At 40.4% G+C, this 26013-nt stretch overlaps 1 protein-coding gene across 1 annotated transcript in view; it reads left to right on the top strand.

The window, feature by feature from the left end:
- The window catches only part of LOC126335732 (glutamate receptor ionotropic, kainate glr-3-like), a 64507-nt gene that overhangs the window by 31189 nt on the left and 7305 nt on the right, over positions 1–26013 (top strand). The window contains exons 5-7 of the mRNA XM_049999188.1: positions 1367–1587; positions 7654–7880; positions 20664–20733. Coding sequence (XP_049855145.1) covers positions 1367–1587; positions 7654–7880; positions 20664–20733 — 518 coding nt within the window. The remainder of the gene's footprint in view (positions 1–1366; positions 1588–7653; positions 7881–20663; positions 20734–26013) is intronic.

The raw sequence follows: 26013 nt of genomic DNA, 5'->3' as shown, positions 1-26013 counted from the left end.
GAAAATAATAATTTGCTTCCTTCAAGCGATGCAAGTTCTCTGAACAGTACCTTCCAATTTTCAGAGTGGAAAGTAAAAAACAGTAGAAAGTAAAGATCAGCTATTTTCATTGTTATAGAATGAATCCTCAAATCTGCACAAAATTCTTATGCTAAGCCCTCGCATCTTCCACATAGCATACAGTTTTCCTCGAAAAATTCCTCACATTGCTGGTTTTAGAAACACTGTCTAAGGCGTTATACATGTCTGCTGATTCACGGTTTCGCCCATGTCGCCTTCTAAAATATCTGAAGCCGATGACTTCATTGCGGTCTCAGACTACTCCCCTACATCCTAACCGGCACACTTCGTCTTCAACCTTAGCGAATTTCCCTAAAACAAACCAAGAATTTACTTACGTGGCCTGTGCCACCTGAGTTTGGTATCGCCCATGCTACTCGATTTAAATTACACATTAAAACCTGACCGAACAGAAACCTGCTTGACTGAGTGTGATTTCATTATTCCAAAAGAATCCACTTTAGGCTGCTTAAATGTTAATTCTAATGTGATAATATTACTTCTTAGCCTCGCCTACATAAACCAATGCTGAAAACTATACCGTTCACCAACTTCTACGCTCAAAAAGAAATAAAATTTATTTGTGACAGAAACTCAACAGCTACATCACTCAAGTTCTGTCAGATGTCGAAGTGATTCTGCTCTTTCTTTGACGCACTGCGTGAATTCGGTGCCTATGGGCAAATCCGAGAATCACCTAACGATCCATGCTTGCCGCTAGCCCATTCTAACTGCCATTACCCTATTAATACGGAGCGATGACGTATGCTCTGACCTACTTTGTATTGCTATGAAGGTCAGAGTTAAAGGTAATTTCAGTTAATGAAGATCCACAAAACTAAGATGAAATGTAAAACCAATTACTGGTATGTTTCATTAAAATTTCAATTGCAATATGAAATAATTTGTGAGACTCTAAGAAATCCGTTTGCTGTAGCGTGACTTTGCAGACCGTACAGAGCATTCTGCTGAGTCGCTCTCATTCACGTGTGGAACTGATATATCGGTACGATATGTACGCACCGACGAGCGCGTTCTTCACCACCGAATGTTGCACTGAGTAATGGTAACTTAGCCCGCACAGTCATAATGGACACTACAGCACCTTCATCAGTGTTTTACAAATTTGGGTGCATTTCCACCATTTTGTGATATTAGAATTTTCACAGCTGTCTTCAGTAAATAGACTGAAAATAAATAAATTCATTTTTTTATCTCAGAAATAAAACTTCATCATATAGCATAAATGAGCTCAGTTGATGGAATTAGAAGAATTGATGTTATGACTTTCATTTTCGGGCTGTAGCTTGGTCCTACTTCTTCGGGAGCCAAAGGAGGAGCTGATGTGGGACGAGTTTTTGCGACCCTTTGATAGATACCTCTGGCTCGGCACCACCACGGTCATACTCCTCATTTGGGGCGTCCTCAGAGTTCAGAAGAGATACAGGGGAGGTTTGAGGCATCACAGCGATTACAGCCAGACTTACAGTGATGCTTTACACGTCGCAGGAATATTCTTCATGCAAGGTACAGATAATTTCCTTTGTATTTTTCAAAATTTATAGCTAGAGTTAGATCGGATGTAAGGAATAAACTGTATTAGTTTATGACTCTAAATATAACAATATATGAATGAAATAAACAAAATGTATGATAAGTAAACAGATGAACAAAAATTTAGAAGAAAATATGTTAAGAGATAAAATCGATTAGGATTAATACAATTTAATAATTAATTGTAATAAATTGTACCTGCTTACAAAAATTAAAAATCAGTATACATAATTTAGCGTACAACTTTATAACAGAAAACACACACACACACATACATACACAGAAAAAAAACTAAAGCACAAACATGAAACCACATAGCACAAACAGAAGACGAAAGATAAACACACAGCTACAGTTGGCAACACTAGACGCTGTAAGCACACACACGTTCAAAATACAATGAAAGCTGCAATACTTTTCAATATATAAATTGATCATGTAGTTAAACTTGAAATTAATAATAAATTTTAAATTTGTAATTCTAATGTTACTGATACAAAATACAGGAAAAACCTAAATTATCTTTCAGATTGAGATCATAATATTACACAACTAACCTGATATTTATGTTTAGATATTTGATGAAGCTGTTTGAAGAAAAGTAAATGGAAAATCTCTATTTATGAATTTAAAGTTTGAAAAATCAGTAATCCAACATAAAGATTATTTGTTTATCAAGTATATGAATATGGAGGAAGTGAGGTGTTGTAGTATGTACGATATCAAACGATATTAAAAAATATATAAATGGTAGAAAATTACATTAAAAATTTTCAAAGAAATATTTTAACCCATAAATGTCTGAGGAAATGAATGTTGTTCTGTTTAGTTAAATGTCTTTACAAAAAAATCTAGCAACGAGAATTTTACCAAAAAACAACTATTAAGAAAAAGTTATCATGTTGTTTCTCTCAGAAAGTGCTCTTTTCTTAAAATTAATTTTTGAAGTACAGAGTTTTTCCTTTAGAATATGTCATACATTTCCCTGATGTTAAAGACTTAAAATTCGGTTTCTTGACTACTTCTTGTTTTTTTCTTACTGTTTCCAACAAGGCACATTTTTGTTTGCACAAATTTTATAAAGGTGCTCATTTGTCTCATATGGAATCAGTCATATGTCAGCTCTGTGGCAGGTCATGTTACTACAGTCACTTTCTCAAGAGTCGTGTTTACTCATATATTTTACCAACAACACCTTTTGAATAACAGAATTTTGTTGGTTATTTTGTAATAGGACATCTTTCCATTTACAGCTTTATATATACAGGGTGTTTCAAAAAAGCACCGACAACGCTTAGTACGTTGTGCGGGAAGGCAAACTGGTGTGTTTTCAAGAAGAAACCCACATTCCGGAAACGCACGGCTCGGGAGCTGAAGAGGGTCGAAGTCTGAGTTGGGTACACTTTCCAATTAACGTCAGTAAGCCCAACATGAGCAGCACATCGCGCTGCCTACAGTGCAAACAAGCTTAGAACTGCATATCTCTTACTTCAATTCACAGCCTACGTCGGTGGTACTGAGCCCAACGCATATGAGCCGTTACGTGAGGTTGTCTTTGAAGTGGACTCGACGACAAAGATCCTGTGCTGACGTTACAGGGGTGCCATACACCATACTAGCCCACAGAAAATAGTCGAGACGTGACAGATCTGGCGACTGTGTTGGCCATAGAACTGGCTCACCTGTACAAAATGCTCTAAAGTGTGTGAATTTCTAAGGGACCAAACTGCTCAGGTCATCGGTTCCTAAACTTGCACACTCCTTAACCTAACTTATTCTAAGAACAACACACACACCCATGCCCGAGGGAGGACTCGAACCTCATGCGGGAGGGGCCGCCTCAAACCACGCGGCCACTCGGAGCGGCTCACCTGTACGAATCCATCGATTAGGATATGCGTCGTTGAGGTGATTCCACACGTCGACATCAAAGTGTGCTGGAGTTCCGTCATGTTGCAGCCACATGTCCATCCGAAGATTTAGTGGCACTACATCCAACAAAGTAGGCAAAACATCTCTAATAAATGTGAGGCACATCGGTAGACTATTTGGCAGCAGATATGGCCCAACAATACGTTCACCAATTATACCGGCACAAATATTAATACTGAAACTGTCTTGGTGATTCTGAATCACCTGTGCAAGCGGTCTTTCGTCCTTCCAGACATGCTTGCTGCACAAGTTCAATATGCCATCTCTAGTAAACGTACGTTCTTCCGTGAGTAGCACCAAGCTAGGGAATTGTGGCTGGAATATGCACTGTTGTAAATAGCATTGCACAAACCGTACCCCTCATGGGTAGTCCTTTTCGTGTAATGGTTGGACTTTCTGGGTTGTGTGGGTGGGGAGGAGACCAGACAGCGAGGTCATCGGTCCCATCGGATTAGGGAAGGACGGGGAAGGAAGTCGGCTGTGCCCTTTGACAGGAACCTTCCCGGTATTTGCCTGGAGCGATTTAGGGAAGTTCCGGGAAACTTAAATCAGGACGGCTGGACGGGGGATTGAACCGTCGTGCTCCAGAATGCGAGTCCAGTGTACTAAGCACTGCGCCATCTCGCTTAGTGGGGACTTCCTGCAAATCGCATGGATGCAGCCGGTGTTCACGGAAAACTCACCACACGGCACTTTTATCCTTGTGCAGCTCCTGTGCTGGCCGCTGAGTGCTGGTGGCTGGGTCCTCTCTGAATATTGTTACCACGTCCTCAACCAATTTCAGTGTTCCGCCAAATCTGGACGGCCCGGATCATGTTTCGTCAGATACCAGAGAACAATCAGCAGACTGGGGATAGTATCTGCAAGTACCAAGCACAAAATGCTGTTATTTTAGTTCAGAATGGACACGCCTCAGACTTAAAATAGCTACATACAACTTCAGGTCCCCCTGAGGCCTCTCTCGACGGCCGCGAACGTGGAATAATGCGAGGTACGTACGTTTGGAAAACGTTCCACATACAGCCTTGCAAGAGCTCTCCCACTGCAATCGCTTTGCTGTGTGCAAGCACCATATCGGTCATTTTCGCAACTGTATACTGGTACATGACGCACTTCTGTAACAACGTTACTGTATTGGCAGACCACAGAAGGTCCGCAGTAGGATGCGCTCAGAGGGTATGCGGAGGAATACAGCGCATGCGCGGGAATGTTACTAGGCTCATGTCGTCCATCAGCTGTTATCACATGGCTAAAGAGTTGCATGAATTAAGTATTCATACACCAAAACGAATCGGAACAAACCGTCACAACCGTTCGTTCTCAGACTTCGACGCCCTCCAGCGCCCAAGCTGTGCGTTTCCAGATGTGGATTCCGACTTGAAAACCAATCAGTTTGCCTTCCAGCACAACATGCTAAGCGTTGTCGGTGTTTTTTTGGAACCTTCTGTATTTAAATGCTCTACTCATATTTTCCATACGTGGAGGTATGCAAAGCGATTGCAGTGGGAGAGCTCTTGCAAGGCTGTATGTGGAACGTTTTCCAAAAGTACGTACCTCGCATTATTCCACGTTCGCAGCCGTCGAGAGACGCCTCAGGGGGACCTGAAGTTGTATGTAGCTATTTTAAGTCTGAGGCGTGTCCATATGTGTATACGACATAGCGCTATCTAGTGGTCCAGTGACAAGCATAGGCATATCTATATGACATCAAAAACTCAGGAAGCAGTGACTGTGTGCTTGTATGCTGCAACTGCAGTTGCTCTGTTACAATGAAACTGTAAGCGCTACAGCCGGGTGATGAGTCTAACCAAAAGGAAATGAACACAATAAAATAAAGAAAAATATGCTTTGAGAAGACCAGTCACTAGGAGCCTATAACAAGTGTGCAAGTAACACGCCAGTCTCAAGCATAAAAGGATGACATGGTGAATCAACCTTGCAACCAAGTGGAAAGATCGAAAAAGATTTTCGCCCCTATCTCTAACTGCATCTTTTAATAGCATATACAAATTGAAATGAACGGACAGAGAAATTAAATCAGCAATAAACAATATCGGAGCTGACGGTAAACTCTGGTCGCATCTAGTGGACTATATACTGAGCTGTGAAACTAAAATACGGAGGAAATTCTTGAAAAAGTGGAAAGTAAATGAAGATTCTGAAAAAATGAATAACAAATTTCAATTGCTGGAACAATGAAGAGTTATACGGAAAAAATTTACATAGAGATGTTTCAGGCCATGTAGCCGTCCAGGACAGGAATCAGTTAAAGTTTGCTAAACATAATGGGAAAAATATGAGGAAAGAGTAGAATTAGAATCATCATATTAAACTGAAACGTACTCCGTTTTGTGGTAGAGAAACACACTAGTGATTTGCCAGCTAGACTATTACGGCATCAGTTCAGTGACTGTCAGTTCCTAGGTATTTATCTCGTTACCAGATGTTCTCATTTGTCAGACCCTCCACTCTCTTGGCTGGGTTTCTCTGTTAGGCGCTGCCACTACAGAACATCTCGTTCACATTACTTGCGTACTGCAGTCATCAGATTCCACTTACGTTAAGGGAACTCTAATGGTTGTTAGATCAGCACAAAGACTCTTTAATGAAGCTCCTGCGAGTTTTGGACGTTTTCTAGGAATGCAGATCTACTCAGCTTAGGAAAGATTAAAAATTAGTTATACACCTTGTGACAAACGCTGTCTCTCAGTGAAGTGACTAAACTGAACCTCTCACTGGCAAGGTACAGAAATGTCTGCCACCGTTTCATTGACGAATTACACAATTAGCGCTGTGACCTCTCGCTCCATCTTTAGTGTATGAAATGAACCAAGATATAGATACACAGGATGGCAATTATTGAACTGTATGAAATAAAATTGTCATAACTTCTGAACGGTTTCCTTTAGGACATTTAAACTGCACGATTGGCCTCGGGGCAACCGGCCGAAGTGGCCGAGCCGTTCTAGGAGCTAGAGTCTGGAGCTTCGCGACCGCTACGGTCGCAGGTTCGAATCCTGCCTCATGCGTGGATGTGTGTGATGTCGTTAGGGTAGTTAGGTTTAAGTAGTTCTAAGTTCTAGGGGACAGATGACCTCAGAAGTTAAGTCCCATAGTGCTCGGAGCCATTTGAACCATTTTTTTGGCTTCGGGGAATGATGGGAAGTATGCGCATGTATGGTTTATTTAGCGACGAAGCCCACTTTCATTTGGATGGGTTCGGCAATAAGCAAAATTGGCGCATTTGGGGACTGAGAATCCGCATTTCGATATCGAGAAGTCTCTTCACCCTCAACGGGTGACTATGTCGTGTGCAGTGTCCAGTCACGGAATTATCGCTGCTATATTCCTTGAGAGCACGGTGACTACCGTGGAGGATTTGGAAGATGATTTCATCCCCATTATCCCTGATTTCGTGCAAGACGGAGCTCGAACACACCGAAGCAGGAGAGTGTTTGATGTCCTAGTGGATCACTTTGGGAACCGGATTCTGGATCTGGGGTACCCAGAGGCCACTGCATGGATCTCCACTTTTCGCCATATTCTCCGGATCTGAGCACATGCGACCCCTTTTTGTGGGGCTATATTAAAGACAAGGCGTACATCAGTAAACTCAAAACCATTGTTGAGCTGAAAACAGTCACTGAAGAGGTCATCGACAGCATCCATGTTCCTATACTTCAGCGGGTCATGCAGAATTTCGTTATTCGTCTGAGCCACATGATAGCCAATATGATGGCAGGCTCATCGAAGATCTCATAACGTCAGTTCGCAAATCTGTAGTGATGTTTACATGTTGAATAAAGCGTGTGCACGCCGTAATTTGTAACTAAGTTACGTTTGTTTTTTGTATAGTTCAATAATTGTCACTCTGTATATGAAAGAATATCTCATTAAAACCCAATTGTTTCTCATACTAATTTGATGTTACTATCGATATTTTGGTATTAAAAGCATATAGTAATTGGGTTACTGAATAAACTGTTGCACTGGACAACAAGACTCGCAAGACAGCCTTAGATTATCCTAGTGTGCCTTTAAAAAAATTTCCAAATAAATAACAAATTTGTAAACTATACTACTTGTGGGTGCCAATGGGGTCGACAGGTTGTGGTGAGGGAAGAGACACACAGTCGCGCTGCAGCGTGCGGGCGTCTCTACTGGTGGCATCGACGTCTGCAATGGTGGTGTACACCGCCTACTGCGGCGCCCTCACCGCCTCTTTGGCCGCCCATCGGTTGAGGATGCCCTTCACAGACCTGAAGGGCCTACTGATCGACGGCTCCTACAAGCTGCTGCTGCTGTACGCCTCTGGAGAAATGGCTATGTTCGATGTTAGTATGGTCCCAATATATCTTATTCTCAATCATCTTCGTATGGCCTATGCTACACTAATGTTTGCCAGAACTGAAGCACTAAGACGGAAAACATTTGATTGAAAGGAACTATATAACACGGATCACGTACATGGCAATACTCAAATGATTAAGTATACATAAATGAAAATGACTGGAACGCACTCTTTGAAATTATGAAGGTAGCAGGAATAAGATACAAGAACCGAAAAGATACCTACATCTTGTCCTGAAACCTGACTGAAGTTATAAGCATCTAAGGAAACGAAAGGGAAGGTGTAGTCGAGAAGGAAGTCAGAGAAGTTTGTGGCTGGTTCTCGCTGTTATTCTCTCTGGAAATTGAGGAAATAGTAAAGGTAACCAACCAGAAATGTTGAAGGGCAATTGAAGTTGAGGGAAAAGATATAGAATTTTTTAGGCTTGTCGATCATATTTTAAATCTGTCAAAGATGGGAAAAGAGGCGGAAGACAAGTTTAACCGAATGAATAGTATTGTAAAAAGGGTTTATGAGATGAAAATCAACAAACTGAAGTAGCAGAGAGCTGCTTGTGAGTTGGTAAGGTTCTGGAAGATTAGACCGTATTTCCATTATTAATAATTTATTATCTTTAAGAAGTCCTCAGATTGTGGTCTCGCCATAGCGTTCTCGCTTCCCGAGCACGGGGTCCCAGGTTCGATTCCTGGCGGGGTCAGGGATTTTTCCTGCCTCGAGATGACTGGGTGTTGTGTCGTCTTCATCACCATCATTCATCCCCATTACGGTCGGAGGAAGGCAATGACAAACCACCTCCACTAGGACCTTGCCTAGTACGGCGGTGTGGGTCTCCCGCGTCGTTCTCCTACGCTCTGTATAGGGGTATGGGACTCATCATCATCATCTTTAAGGAAAAGAATCTCTTAATTACAAAGGATAAAAATTAAGCTGGAACGATCAACAGTCTTTAAGCAAAAATGTAACTGAAAACAGTTAATTACAATTTACAAAATTTTATAAGCGTGGAACAACTGCATAAGTTTGGCGACTGCTGAAATAAAATACAAAACGATCAAGACAACACTAGCAATTTGCGATCAAGAGCTTCAGGTCAAGCAATAACAATAACAGTAATAAAGACGATAATAATCTCGAACAATTAATTTAGCATCCTCGGCCCAATCAGCTCGTTGCAAAGTAATTCACTAGAATATAAAAAGACCCATCAAAAATATGTGTACAATGTTAATCAAAATACGCCATTTCTTGCTGAGACGCAGCAACATTTTTTGAACACAATTAAATACCTTGTCCACGGCCAATAAAATATTTGTAATAATTGAGGCCTCTCAAAACGTCGAACTTACAGAGAGTATTGAACTTAGGTGTAGGTGAGGCCCACTGTGAACGAGAAAATGATTTCAAATTTTAAAACACTTTGTCGCTGGCAAATACAATAACATACCAAGAGTCACCTCTCGATGGTGCAATCAAAGATTTTCACAAATATTACGTTGGTGCATAAGTTCGTAGGGTTTTCCTTTTGCATGTTGGTATTCCGGTTGTTATGGATGTATTTATCGATTGTCATTTTTAATTTGCACTTCAATGTTGCTATTTGAGTTAACACATTGCCATTTCGTCATTTGGAGATACTGCGTAGAGCTGTGAACGCTAGAAAATAGTGTGTCAAGTGGAGAAACAGGAACATTTCCAACATATTCTTCTGTTTGAGAACAGTTGAAGGGTGACAGCAGCAGAGGTACCCAGAAATATTTGCTCTGTGTATGGGGATAATGTCACTGGAACAAGCACGGCAAGAAACTGGTTTTCCCGTTTTAAGGAGGATCGTTTTGACATTATTGTCTCTCCACTTTCAGCAATTTGATGAAGATCGTTTAAACTCTTTAATTCGCAATGATTCACGTTAATCTCCTCGAGAACTGGCAAATGTGGTGAACTGATCATCAAATTCAGTGGGGAAGGTTCAGAAATCAGGCGTACACGTATCACAAGCTCTGAACCAAAATCACAAAAATCTACGGATGGCCATATGTGCATCTTTACTTACGCGTCGTCAGTTGGCTCGTGAATAACACCGACTATTCCTGTTCTGTACAGTTACTGGTGACGAGAAATGGTGTCGTTATGCTAACATAAGGAAAATAAAAGAATGATAGAGCCCAAACAAAGCAGCAACCCCCTGCACAAAGACTCACGCGCATCCACAAAAGATAATAATATTCATCTTGTGGAGTAGCGGCTGTGTGGCGTACTACGAATTACTTCCCTGTGGTGTAACTATCACTGCTGACATTTATTGTCAACAACTGAAACGTCTTGCAGACGTATTCCAAAATTAACGACTAGAAAGACTCTGTGGAGTGATGTTATTCCACGATAACACCCCCCTCCACATTCTGATAGACTGACAACGCCGTAAATTACCCTTAGTTGGGTTGGGAATTCATTCCAAACTCGCCTTATTCACATGATTTCGCGCCCTCAGATTTTCACCTTTTACGCTATCTATTAAACGTACTTCATAGAATTTCCTTGCCGGATGGAAATTCTCTCTGAACATGGCTCGACGAGTTCTTCGCTTCAAAAACCATTTGGTTCTACAGTCGAGAAATCGAGAAATTACCCCATCATTGACCGACAGTTGTAAATAGTCAAGGGTGAAGGAAGTCCCTGTTGCTTTTAAACTTATGGAAAAACCTTACGAACTTACGCAGCAACTCAATAGCTTTCTCAAAAGGATTTGACATCAACGGCCATAAATAATTAAGCTTATCCCAGTAATTCAGATTATTAAGAAAGTTATAAAATTAACTGTGAGCATTACAAGATGCGATAGCAGAAGACCACCTGCCATCACAGCACATACATTAAAGCAAGACAGCCATGAAGCAACTAAATTAAGTAAATGCTCAGTTAGAGGAATTAACAGTTCAAGCAGTTAATGGCTGTCTATAACCATTAATATGTAGGCTAAATATATCAGATTAAAGCTACTGGGCAAACAGAGGGAGACAAACAAATATGCAACGTGATAGTAGCACAAGAGGCGAGCACACTCAACAGTAAAAAACATGTAGCGAAGTTCATGCACAAAATTAGCCGTCCAGCTGCTTCACAAAGACATATGATGCCTCTGTCTAATCGTGCATAAAGTGTTAAGCAGAACACCAAGGTGCCTATTCCTTCCTTTTCTCTTTTTCCCAACAGTAAATCTAAAAAGTAGCCCATACTCATCACAAGCCACGAAACGTACTCAAAACGGCTAGAGATGGCGCAATACAGAAACAAAAGAGTCTTCACACGCCTCACACTGTATGAACCACAGGAAAATCACCCACAAACTAGAGAAGTGCCCTGGGCACATCTTTTTTTATCAGTTTCAAAATTGCTGTCTGTAGAAGAAAGTGGGCGCGTACCATAAAGGATAAGTCCTGAGGCGAGACGGATTCTCGAGCCAAGTATGTTTCTTCCAGGTGGTTGAGTAGCCGACAGTTTGAATTCTAGCTGGCGTCTCGGTGCCAACAACAGAAAACCCAAATCAGGCTGCCGACATCAAGTGATGATGTTCAGCCCACAGCAATGTCAACATATCTACAGCAACGGCAGACCCCGAACTATGTACATTTCCGCCGATAGGACAAGACTTCACGAGTATGCTGCACACCTCAATATTTTTCATTTGGCACCGCTTCCCTGTTCCTTGGTAAGAAGACTTCCTTCGGTTCCCCAGCGGCTAGTCAGAGACATTCGCTGTGAATGGCTACTATTGATATAAAGGGGTGGCCCCGCTGTGGAATACGCACAACTCGCAAGATGTAAAACAAGATTAATGCAATGTATTTGAATGAAATCGGTTGATGGTGAGGGATTATATTAGCAAATGAGACACTGAAAGTAGTAAATGAGTTTTGCTATTTCGGCAAAAAAGGAACTGGCAATGCCTGGTGTAGTGAGAACATAAAATACAATCAGTAACAAGAAAAGCTTGTATAAAAAAGATACATTTGTTAACATCAAATAGCACTTTTTGGAAGACTTCATTGAAGTGTTTGTCTTGAGTGTTACCTTATATGGTCTTGAAACATGGAAAATAACGATTTCCTACTAGAAGAGAATAGAACCATTTGAAATGTGGGGATACTGAATAATGTCAAAGGCAAGACGATTAGTAACTTTACCGAAGAGATACTGAACTGATCCGGTGAAGAGAAAGAAATATATGATAGAATATGACTAAAAGAAGGGACACATTCTCAGGGATTAACGAATCATCAGTTTTGTAATGGAGGGAAGCATGAGTGGTAAAACTTATGAGGGAGACTAGTGCTTGAATACAGTAAGCAGGTTCAAATGGATATAGATTGTGGTAGTTATGCAGAGATGAAGAGCCTCGCATAGCATAAACTAGAGGAGAGCACCATGAAACCAATCTTTAAACTCAAGAGCACAGCGACAACAACAACAACAACAACAACAACAACAACAACAACAACTGAAAATATTCACTGAGTTTAAGCTTTCAATGTTGACTGAAATATCAACATGTTGTAATCAGAGCCTCTATACTCGGAAGAAATATGTGTTTGTGGAGGTTGTACTCTATGTGGTTTGTGAGCAGTTAGAAAAGAATCAGCAGTGGATGCTGGAGGAGTGTGAGGCTCAATTTGTCAATCAACCAAATCCCAAATCTGTAGGATAAAGTTATGTGAGGCAACTGTCTATATTAGGGAAGCAATGGTACCCACCATCATTCGAAAAATGTTTAATCATACCTCGCAATGTGTGGGCTTGCCTTAAGAAGGATGGGTGCATGGAAAAGTCTCTTATTTCTCCCTGAAGAAGACATTTTTGTCACAAGCTTTTGGAGATAAGTCGAACTGTGAGGCAGATTACCCATAATGTGGACTTCAAGCGTTGTCCACCTTTCTTCAGATCAAGTACGATGCAAAGATGAATTTTGTTCACTCACGGAAATACATCCTCGGTGGTTCCTACCTTTGTAGCAGTTTACTCCTAAGTGAATTTATGGGCACAAATAGGGAATAGATCTTGTCCCTACTCAAAATCTCAGAGAATTATGGCAATAACATTGTCCTTGTTGATCTACAATTTCTCCGATTCCATTGTAATAGTCACTATTTTAGTTCAGAAAGCGTTTAATTAGCAAATTTGCTGATAACACCAGCTGATGTGTACACTTCCGCCATCCCTCGCGTCTTGTCCTATGTTTATGGTCATTTCATTACAGGGGCAGAATGCCTACAAGTGACTACTGTGCTTCAGCTTACTATGTTCAAAACTGCATGGAACGTTTTGACATTTTATCACACGCATGATTATGATTTTGCTGTTTCAATACACAATGCACTTTGTTCATGCACCTTCCTCCATAATTTTAAGCGAGAAAAGCAGTGCTATCTTTGACTGGTACGCTACAGCTGGACAACAAGATACGATTGAGATCACTGTTCATCTTCACTGAGCAGAGATATCTATGGAGTGAGCATAGGCACTGCACATGCCACCAACATCAAACCGAATTTGTCAAGTAACGTTTGTATAAATACGTTTGTTTAAATTTTGCACTAAACTTAAATTTTAATATTGCACTTGTCTGTCTTGTTCTCACACATTTATTTTTTTAATAACAGCAATGGCTAGTAGTCATCGCTGCTAGAAATGCAAATTGAAATACGTGACAGGAGTAGAAGTTACTTTTCTTGGGCAAGTACCATAAAGGTATTTATTTGATGAAAATACAGAGACATAGTCCTAACTTGACCGTATCGATATGTATTTACGTTCGTATACTAGATAAACCTGCTAGCTGCCAGTCAGTTCGTTGAATTTAATTACATTCCGAGCAATTTATACATGCAGGTAATATTTATATATGACAGTGAGAATCAATACGTCCCAATTATACAGATTATTAAACCACTGTGCTTATTTCAATGTAGTCAAAATATGACATTACACTACTAGCATCTCTGTGAAGTAGAATTAGAATGACGTCCAGTCTACTGTCCAGTATCTTTATAAAAGCGTTTTACAGATGAATAAAACTACTAATTCTGCTGCTACGCTGGTGTCAGAAAGTTACGCGTAGTCTCAAGAAAGAGCTACAGCTTAATTACAAGTCATTTCGCATACAGCAGTGCCTGAAACACAATGTTGAAAACGCTCTGATAGCTAAGATACACATTTGTAAGAAAATAACACACTTGGCACTACTAAATTAATTCAGAAAAGATGACCGATCATATGGGAAAAGAAAAGAATTTTGTCACTAAAAATATTTCCATTTGAAGACCCCGTGGAGAAAACGGGGAAGTCCATTTAATTAGGAAATGAGTTTGTGGCTCGTTCTAATGGTCAGACATCGACGGTACCACAGGGCAGTCACAATGACTCTTAAATAACGTGGCTAGTCACCGAGATACAAAGGAGCTCACTTTTATTAGTAACGGAAAGAACGTTCTAAATCGGTCTTTTCACGGAAAGAATGGGGGAATTCCAAAGTTTTCTTCCATTGTATGCATAACAGCTGTTAAGTAAGGTGGGTTGCGGCTGCAAATGTGATCGCATCAGGTTCTTGCTGTGGATTGTTTCCTTACGGTAACAGTGTTTAGTCTGATGTGTGATAGTGGTGTGGTCCTATTAAGATCTTCAGAATGTGTGGATTGTAAGGTGAACGTTAGAAGCCATCTGTTAATCAATCAGATTAAAAGAGAAAAAGTCATGGCAGAATGAGCAATGTCTGTAGGGACTTTAGGGCAATGTCTCATGCGCTAGGCAGTGAATGTAACTGCTCGTTGTTTGAATGTTTCAAACAAATGAAAGCCCGCGAAAGAGAACAGCTTAACAACAAATTTAATTTGTGAGGCAACGGAAATGACCAGTCTTACTATACCAGCTTAATTTCTGTAAGATTAAGACTGGAAGCGAGAAACGCTGAATGTGCCAAAAATAAATATCTACGAAGGTAGGAAAAACTTTATGGAAGTTTATTACAAACAGTTTGTATTTAATGAAATATAAATTATGATATCTGACATTACTATTAATATTTCGCCCAAACTCATTTTAAAAAGAAACATTTGACCCTAAGCAGAGTTCCATAAAACTTCATATTTCAGTAAGGTTGAGTGTGCCATAACACTTAGCCAAGGAAATGTTGAATGTCAAGGGAAACTTGATTGTCATGTTCCGACGGTTGCCCAGAAAGAAATGCACCGCGTTTTTTCTTCAACAGTTCTTTATTAAACATAATGAGAATTACTCACACTAAAGAATGGCGTTTTATCTACACATCCTATTTTTTCCACGTAATCTCCATTCCGTTCTATGGCCTTCCTCCAGCGCGAAACAAGGGCGTGTATGTCCCGTCGGTACCAATCCTTGTCCTGGTGGCGGAGCCAGTGCTTCACTGTGCGTATGACCTCCTCATCGTCCTCAAAAATGTCTTCGACGAATGTCTGTCCTTGGGAATGCCAACATCAGCTCGCTGCAACATGTCAGGTGTGACAGCTGTGGATGGTCTTCCCGATCGCTGCAAATCGTGCAGCCCCGCCGAACCGCCTTCTTATGACCTCACTCACCGTGCCCAACGACTGACTGTACTTCTGTCGACAGCAGATGCTCTATAGACATCGCACAAGCGTTTGTGAATATTTCCCACAGTTTCTCTCTCCGCAGTGAGAAATTCAATGACCGTACATCACCTAACACCATCTGGAGACTGTCTTGCATCTTAGCTATGGTGTCGGAAGTGACGGAAACTTGGCGCGCTCACTCAGGAGACTTCAAATAATACATACGTAACGTTTCGCATTCGTAGGATTGTTTTCCGATGAGAAAAAAATGTGGTGCATTACTTTGTGGGCAACCTTCGTACACAAAGATTCATGAAAGGCTCTATATGTCACTTCAAGAAACGACATCATAGGTAGTAGGTCGTCCTTTCTCTCTTCACTTGACTGTGGAAGTTGCGGCACTTTTCCTAAGGACGGCAGACCATAGAAGTATCGTTCCGTTTTGAACACAGAGAAGCCGGCCGGTGTGCCCCTGCGGTTCTAGGCGCTTTAGTCTGGAACCGCGTGACTACTACGGTCGCAGGTTCGAATCCTGCCTCGGGCATGGATGGGTGTGATGTCCTTAGGTTAGTTAGGTTTAAGTAGTTCTAAGTTCTAGGGCACTGATGACCACAGATGTTAACTCCCATAGTGCTCAGAGCCATTTGAACCATTTTTGAACACAGAGAACTCAGTCTAGTCTGCTTCATTCAAATGGATTTTCATCAGAAGCTTGCTTTCCTTGTCTGAAGGGAAAGGCATTGCCGAAGCTTTGGTTGCCCTTAGTCTTAAGAATATGTTAACTAAGCAAAACCAGACGCAAAAAACTCACCTTCACCCACGCTGATCACTAAAAAAGGATTTTGTACTCTAGCTCTGACCACCACGTTTTTCAGTTCTTCGGGCTCCATGCATTTATCATTATTTTTCCTTTTGTCTACTATACTAAAGTCTCTATCAGACGTCCTGTAACTATGAACAAACACTAAAAAATTTGAGTTCAGCACTTTCAAAGATACCTTTTGAAACAAGCAGCATTAAAGCCAACATAATACGATTTTTGTTCTGTCTGCAACAGTTATCACGCCACAAAATGAGTTTCTTTTTGTGTGCAAATCCCGAAGCTACAACGTTTCAGACACAGAATGCCACTTCATCACCTCCCCGACCAGTTAGGCCCTCGAGAAACATGCACATGATTGATTTGCGCGAATCAGCATGTTTTTTCAAGTTATAATTTGAGAGCTGACAGGAGTAAAACGTAGTGCTGTGTGTCAACGTAGACGTAAACGTGTATTTTTGCTAAGCTATGGACACAGTGTATGTCTCACTTAAGGACATCTGTGCATTTGTTAAGTCTATTTTCATCATGTCCTTAGGTGTGTCGGTATTTTCATGATTAGTCTGCAATGCAGAATTCGAAGGTTTATCAGAGGCAATTTTAACATCTGTACTCAGGTAATCACATAGTTCACATGTGTTATTTTTTGGTTTGCTGAAAGAAACATTACTGAAGAATTTCTTGAAAATGTTAGAATAATGTTTGTAAGTCACTGAAGAAACAACGTGTTCTTCTTTAACAGATGGACGCACAGGCTGAAATATTATTCATTTGATTTTATTGTGCCGTAATGACTTCCTTCTCTGGGAAAACTATTATTGAATGCTTTCATTGGATTCACGTCATCCTCGATGAACTTTTTTCTATGAGCATGAGAACTTGTAGTGTGTCCTCTATAGTCCTTGCACATTGTTTCCCCCTTTTTAAGTTTCTCTTGAAGGGTCTGTAGATGCCGGAATGTAATTCTAAAAATATCTGCGAACATTTTACTACATACCGTACCGTGACGTCTTCTGGCAACAGGAGTTAATTGAATGCACCTGCTAAGTATGTACCCTGTTGCTCTTCAGAGGGTTGGTGAAACTGCACAAACAGAAGCTTCCTGGGTTCATGTGATAAGGATTTGCAGTCATACGTGCATTTCCACAGCACATGAAAACAAACCTCTATAAAAGCATTGGGAATAGTAACAATGAAACTAAAATTATAACATTACTCAAAGATATGCTATTATGTAACGCAAAACACACCATTATACCTTTGGCTCGAACTTACATGACGTGTTGGTGGTTCTTAGGAGCGACAGCTGTCCCTTTGTAAATTGAGTATAGAGTTCCATTTTTAGGTTAGCAACTTTTCTTTTCCTTTCTTTTCCATTGTAGCAGTAAACAATATCAAAACAAATACACACTACTCAAAGTGCTACATTGGTGGAAGCTTACACCAGAGACGGGTTACAATAATCACTGCCTTTAGGCATGGGGCACATCCAGAGTTCTCCGTGCCACTGCCGATTGAACATCCATTCGCCTGCACCTGTCGGGCATCTTGTGAACTAAAATGAAACCTGTGTGATACTTCCAACCTTTTACATGTTATTCTCCTTGGCACATAAACCGACTTCGATGAAAAATCTGACATTGCATAATTTTAGCACTTCCTCCGTCAGTTGTTCGTAGAAGGCCTAGGCGTCACGACTCCGAAGCCAAAGATTGTTTTTTCCAATACACTGTAGGAAAGGAACGGAATGATACCATGAGTGAATCTGCTGTATGGCAAAAGGCCTTGACTGATCTGCGTGGAATAACAAAGCGCAGACTGCAGACTACACATTCAAGTACGAAGGATACTGGAACAACATCTAAAGACAAGAGGCAACTTTTCAAAAAAGAGAGATGCAACCGTTGTAAACAACATAGGTGCATTTAAGGGAAGAGAGAGTTGCTATGGCAAGACAAAGGCAGACAGAGATTTCACCATCCAGAAGAAGTATTATTAAAAAATGTCAAGAGTTGAATAAAAAAAAAGTACCCTGAAATTCCTGTATCATGTAAGACACAGCGAAAAATATTTAATAGCAAATTCAACTTATCGTTTGGATACTCGCATAATGATGCCTGCTCAGCATGTGACAAATTTCAAACAGAGTTAAAAGGTCTGAATGCAAAAGCTTTCACAAAACGTCTCTCTAAAAAAAAAATAGATAGACATTACAAATAAAATTAAAATACTTAGTACGGAAGACTGTGTTCACAAGATAACGGCTGTTGCTTTGTACTCAAGAACCGAAGAAAGTAAAAAGATAGCGGTAACCGAATCAGAATACACGATCTAAAAAAAAACTACTCTTGTCAAATATCAGCACTAATGAAGGTTATGACAAGCGTCAATAATCGTTTTGCGGTTTCAACGTTCTTCAAATGTCCAACAGTGATGCAATATTTTATACTTATACTGAAGATGTAGGGCAAAAAGGAAGCGAATGAAGTTATTAATTAGTTTTTTGCATAATTATATGAGTGAAATCCTTGATCCAAAAGTAATGGTTCTTGAAATATTCTGAGATTGGTGCTCAGGACATAAGAAGAACTATGCATGGTCTTGTACGTTCACTGTGTCGTTCATACCATTAAGTGGTCAGTGTAAGAATAATGTTTCACATAAGTTGACGCTGGTGGTGGTAAAATAATTTGTTTGACAAAAAGAATACTATTGAAGAGTTGTCAAAGGACTGGGGAATGCTTTTAAAACCGCAAGAGTGAATAGAAGGCCTTACAAAGTCACTGCAGTTCAACGAGGAATTATATGAGACTGGACAAGCTCTTTAGAACCATTTACAAACGGAAGTGTTCTTTCAAGACACTACCATTCAGAGAAGATCTGGTTGTGAAGGAAGATAAGCTGTTCAAATACAGTATTACTTAACTTGAGCCTTGTTTGCAAGTAGATGTAGAGGCTGAATATCAAGCTCAGGGACCTGACGAATTCTTATGGCCTCATCGACCATAAAATGGCAAGTGTTTTGTAACATGAAATTTTTTTTACGTTAAATCAGGATTATTTTGCAAATAACTAATTGTAGGGATATATTTTTAGAACTCCTATCACAATCTCATTAAAAAAAATCCAGATTTTCAAGAACTTAAACAGTTTTGTGACCAAGACTCAAGAAATTTGTGTTCCAATCTACCACATGGCGAACCGATATCCAAGACCAACAAAATGAATATTCCAAAGTTAAACAACACAAAGGAGGGACAAAAATGTATCACGAAGTGAGGACTTCCCACTTTCTTTCCGTATTAAAGGTGTACTTTTTTGTGTGTTTGTCTCTATTATTACATAATTTCAATTATTATTTTTTCTAATGTGCTTCCTCTACAATTATTAAATTTGGCATTATAATTATATTACTTACACTCGTTTGAAATGTTTTAAGTACTTCTTTGTAAACTTGAAAGTTTTATTTTCCTGTCCTGCAAAAGTGTACAAAATGTGGCCTACCCTGTTTTTTCCGTGTACTCTTCATTTCTGATAAATCGCAAATTTGTTCTATGTCATAGTTTGAGATACGGAATTTTTTTTGGGACATTTTCGTTTTGGTGTACGGTGACGATATTTCGCAGTGCTGCCATAGCATTATTTATTAAGACACCAACTCTGCAATATAATCAAATATACTGCGCAACCTAAAAAATATCTGTGGGTATTCCTTCTTCTCTTATATCAAAACAGTTTGGAACATCTGAACTGTGACAGTCACTGCAAACAAGTGAAGTACCTTTGTATTTATCACTTGCAAGCCTTAAGCAAATTTCACCTCAGATATAGAATGCAATTCATCGAGAAATCAATGACAGGCACGTTCAAAATACGTGGTACTTTCGGGTGATCTTTATCGATACTAGCAACCTAATTACATTCGAAATCTGAATGGTGTTAAACCGTATTTTAGTGAAATGACGACCAGCGCCGCAGCTCAAAGAGGAGTTCCTGTGATGTGAGACGGTAGATCTCTTCCGCAGTAGATACTAAATTAATTTTCTCTTCCTTCACACAGCATCTTTGATCTTCAGTTTGTTTTCTGTTTCATACACTCATTCAAAGATAATGACAAATACTTTCTGTTACTGTTTACAATAAACATATACTTAAAACAAAACACAAGATTTTATTAAGTCTTTAAATTTTAATAACATAATACGGAAAGAAAATATTAATATCGTTTTTATAATACTCGTTACATTTTGTCAGCTGTTCCATCAGCTGTCACATCCTAAATATATCAGTTCTTGTTCAAGTAGTTCACTTTTTCTCGTTATAAGAAATTGACATATATTAATTTCAGCCCCTCACAGATCCTCCACAGCCGGTGGGCCTTATACTCGCCCCCTTTGCAGTAATCAAGGTACTACATAGTAAGTCTTCATTTTGTGTTCAATTCACTTTCTAAAAACGGGCTGGTTTTCCCTTGAGAGAGAAATGGAAGGGTATATGTACATTAAAATATGCAAATCGTGCTGTATAAGGTACTATCTGTTTGTGTGGGTGTTTGTGTGTGTCTTTTTGACACAGGAAGAGCAGATGGACAGAGAAAGAGGGGGGTGGAGGTAATGGACTGAGACTGTCATAGTTTTTGTAATAAAATTTCCCTATTATTAGATTTATAAAAAATTGCATATTACATACATTAAAAACAGATATATAAAACATGCGTATTCCAATCCAACGCTATGTCAAAATTGCAAAGGATTCGGCCAGAAACTTCCAGAGATTTGCTATTAGGAAGACTTACAGTTTGTATGTAAGAAAAAACGTAGATGTTCGTTTTTTCAGAATTTTAGATTTTGCGGAAGTTCTTCACGGATTGCTTTGAAATTTTGACACAACGCTGCATTCGAATGGATACTCACGTGTTTTTGTATACCTACTGGAATGCCATGTGCTATGTATATAACATGTAGGTAATATAAAAAGAAACGTCATAAAAATATAGATGTTGGTATGTTCAAAATCTTTAATCTCTGGAAGCTCTTGACCGATAACTGTTAAATTTTAATACAACATTGAATTGTAATACTGGCGTGTCTTTAGGCATGTAATTGTTTAATGTATGTATATTTTTAATATAAATATATAGGGAAAACGTTGTTACCAAAAATCCGAAAATGTAACTTATATATAATACTGAAACAAAGTTAGCAAACAGGAAAGTTTTGTGACTTATTGGTTTATGATTAAATACTACCACAGTATCTGAATTTGAAATAACGATAAGCAAGGTTCAATGTCACGGAAGAGAGAGGAGATGGAGAGAGGGGTAGGAGAAAATGGACTCAGGAAGAAGGAGATGGACAAAGAGAGTAGGAAGGAAGAGATGGAGAGAGAGGGAGGAAGAGCAGATGGACAGAGAAAGAGGGGGTTGGAGGTAATGGACTGAGAATGGGAAAGGGAGAGGTGGTAGGAGAAGGTGAGTAAAGAGAGGCGGGAAGAGAAGATAGATATAGAGAGGAGGAAGAGGTGATAGGTGATGGACAGAGAGAGGGGGAAGGAGCAGCAGGTGGACAAAGAAATCGGGTGAGATGGGCAGAGAGAGGGTAGAGAAGGAGGATAAATGTAATTCCGTACATCCGTACATATTAGAAGACTTGTGCCAACTCTTTTATTTCTTTTTCCATTTAAGCAGACGGAGCCACAGGAAAGCTTGACTTGGTACAGGTAGTTACTAATGCACAATATTTGTTAGACCAACCAGTGAGAAATTTGTTAGGATAGGGATCAACAGTGGCTGTCATATCTTCTCAAACTATGAGTTAAATTGATGCAGTTCACTTCTGTTGTTTACATTCTTTAATTTATTTCAATACAGAATACCAGCCACCCAGTTCTCTCATCGATTTACGAGAAGCACGTCGAGAAGGAAAATGTTCCAATACGCAGCAAGGAAATATTAGACAGAATATGTGATTCGCATAAAAATGCAGGAATGCTACCTGCCGATATCTACAGAGCAAGCAAGAGGTCTACAAAATGCCCAATAGTACGTGCTCAGGAGTCTATAAATATGCAGACTGCTATAGCCTTCAGGAAGAGAAGCCCTTATCGTGAACTGATTAACTGCCAGTAAGTATCCTTTAAAATACCTCACAGTCAACAAGACATTTTAATTTTCTGTGAAAGTCCAATAGTTTATAGTATATTTATTTCTTTAAATATGATTTTAAATTCGGAAAGTACAACTGACAGAGAAAAAATAAGAGGAGATACATCTGAGGAGGAGTATTGTGCGAACTTTCTGCTGTACTCGGGGAAGTTGAAAAGTTCCGAGCTTGATACTAAAAAATATTTATTTTTTGAAAAAAAATTTACTTCTTATCTACACAACAGTTTCCCCACTGCAAAACCCTTTGGGAAACGTGCAACACATATTCCTAGTGTAAGGCACTTCATTGCCATTGGCTTTCTCTCAATGATCTGATACCAGTTTCCTTCCTGAAGAAACATAGTGACTCACTTCTCCTCTACAGTAACAAAACGTAATAAAGTGGATTATCCTTAAAACGGTCCACATGTGGCCAGGAAATTCATGCTTATATTTAATTTTCATGGATGTGTTACCGAATTTGCATAAAGCTTTGTTATAGTGTAAAATACGCCGAACACATTGCTATATGACACAAATCTCTCTCGTAATGTAAAATATACCGATCGCATTCCTATATGATTATGGCGTTAGCTATTTCGCACAGCTACAATCATTAATCGCTGTAACGGCGCAATGCTGCTTGTGACACAATGTATTATAAAGAGATCTGAAATAATTGGTAGCACTAAAGCTGGACAATTGGGCATTGGGGTAGGTGTCAACAACAAACGACGAAAGCAATGGTATTTTTGAAGTGAGTCGGACTAAAATAAGTTTCGGTGTCTCTAAGTTTAACTGTTAGTGAACGGGAAAGGGAACCTGTGGCTGCAGAAATGTGGCTCAGGTTCACAAAAAATCTTGTGTGCACTGACGAAATTATCACTGTACAGCAGACTGCTGCAGTGAATCTTACTACAGACGGTAAGTTGCACATTGGAGTCTGATCGACGAGATAATAGTTTAAACATTGCTGGACGCCGTGAAGAAATTAATAAAAATTAATAATTTGTTACTGACTATTTGCACACTGTGTGGCTCAGTAGAGATGAGTGTGATTTTGAATCGAGCGATTACAATGAATAGCCAAGAACGGAGAGGATGTTGATACCTCAGAGGTGAGCAACAGATAAACATAAAATTGCTATAAAGTTGTGCAGTTTACGTAATATCCAGCCCGAATTACGTGCATATTTTTAAGAGATTTTTGTGTGAAGACACTTAAATCGAGCCTGCATAAATACTTGTGTCAATAACATCTACATTGACAGTTTTAAAGATACTGAGAATGATTTGCTAGCTGAAACAGAATGAATAATGGAACTGCGCGTTAAAATTATTAACAATGAAGCTGTAGATGGGCTGATCGACACCAAGGAGTGATGTGTCATCTATCTCCGTGTCGTTTTTTAACCATGTTAGTAATAAGGATAGCGCTGTGAAACCTGTTCCTGGTGTGAAATGAAAATAGGAACTAGGAGATACATGCATACAAGTTAATCCTCCGACCGCAGGCGATTTTTCGCTTTTTCTGTATAAAATTACAGATCACATTTATTTGATAATTAGAACAGTTATCAGGACTGTACTGAAGGAATGTAAGAAGAAAACAAAGAAACTGAATTTTGAAGTAATTTTAATTTAGGCGCTAAAATCATGCTCAACGTTATAAATACAGCGGAAACTTATTCGATATATATCTTTTTTTTTACGGGTGGTATACCTTGAAGCAAGGTTCCATACACAAGCTCACTTTGAAATCTTCGCACCACGTTCACTTTCTTTTCGCATATTTTCCCATCAGCATTTCTTCTGGATCAGCATACACCATACTTTCTACAGGATTTCTCTTTTTCATTGTGTTCGGAGGTATATGAGGGGTGAAGTTCCTTTCTACGTCTTGTTGTACTTGTATCTCTTTGTGTGTGTCAAGGAAATCCTTGTACGCATTTCTCGAAAACTGCTTCAATTACTTTCATTCTAAATTTGAAAGGTTTTTCTTCATTTTGTTTGAACTTGTTTCTAATATACACTCCTGGAAATTGAAATAAGAACATCGTGAATTCATTGTCCCAGGAAGGGGAAACTTTATTGACACATTCCTGGGGTCAGATACATCACATGATCACATTGACAGAACCACAGGCACATAGACACAGGCAACAGAGCATGTACAATGTCGGCACTAGTACAGCGTATATCCACCTTTCGCAGCAATGCAGGCTGCTATTCTCCCATGGAGACGATCGTAGAGATGCTGGATGTAGTCCTGTGGAACGGCTTGCCATGCCATTTCCACCTGGCGCCGCAGTTGGACCAGCGTTCGTGCTGGACGTGCAGACCGCGTGAGACGACGCTTCATCCACTTCCAAACATACTCAATGAGGGACAGATCCGCAGATCTTGCTGGCCAGGGTAGTTGACTTACACCTTCTTGAGCACGTTGGATGGCACGGGATACATGCTGACGTGCATTGTCCTGTTGGAACAGCAAGTTCCCTTGCCGGTGTAGGAATGGTAGAACGATGGGTTCGATGACGGTTTGGATGTACCGTGCACTATTCAGTGTCCCCTCGACGATCACCAGACGTGTACGGCCAGTGTAGGAGATCGCTCCCCACACCATGATGCCGGGTGTTGGCCCTGTGTGCCTCGGTCGTATGCAGTCCTGATTGTGGCGCTCACCTGCACGGCGCCAAACACGCATACGACCATCATTGGCACCAAGGCAGAAGCGACTCTCATCGCTGAAGACGACACGTCTCCATTCGTCCCTCCATTCACGCCTGTCGCGACACCACTGGAGGCGGGCTGCACGATGTTGGGGCGTGAGCGGAAGACGGCCTAACGGTGTGCGGGACTGTAGCCCAGCTTCATGGAGACGGTTGCGAATGGTCCTCGCCGATACCCCAGAAGCAACAGTGTTCCTAATTTGCTGGGAAGTGGCGGTGCGGTCCCCTACGGCACTGCGTAGGATCCTACGGTCTTGGCGTGCATTCGTGCGTCGCTGCGGTCCGTTCCCAGGTCGACAGGCACGTGCACCTTCCGCCGACCACTGGCAAACAACATCGATGTACTGTGGAGACCTGACGCCCCACGTGTTGAGCAATTCGGCGGTACGTCCACCCGGCCTCCCGCATGCCCACTATACGCCCTCGCTCAAAGTACGTCAACTGCACATACGGTTCACGTCCACGCTGTCGCGGCATGCTACCAGTGTTAAAGACTGCGATGGAGCTCCCTATGCCACGGCAAACTGGCTGACACTGACGGCGGCGGTGCACAAATGCTGCGCAGCTAGCGCCATTCGACGTCCAACACCGCGGTTCCTGGTGTGTCCGCTGTGCCGTGCGTGTGATCATTGCTTGTACAGCCCTGTCGCAGTGTCCGGAGCAAGTATGGTGGGTCTGACACACCGGTGTCAATGTGTTCTTTTTTCCATTTCCAGGAGTGTAATTAATGCTTTGAATAGAGACTGATCAATGAGTTACTTGAATATTTTCCTTTAATATATAATGTGTGGTCTCCTAATAAGAAAGCTGTCAATGGCGCCATT

This window comes from Schistocerca gregaria, chromosome 2, assembly GCF_023897955.1.
Source record: "Schistocerca gregaria isolate iqSchGreg1 chromosome 2, iqSchGreg1.2, whole genome shotgun sequence".
Lineage (NCBI taxonomy): Eukaryota > Metazoa > Arthropoda > Insecta > Orthoptera > Acrididae > Schistocerca > Schistocerca gregaria.
The sequence above is the reverse complement of the archived record's forward strand: the minus strand, read 5'-3'. Positions and strand labels throughout refer to the sequence as shown.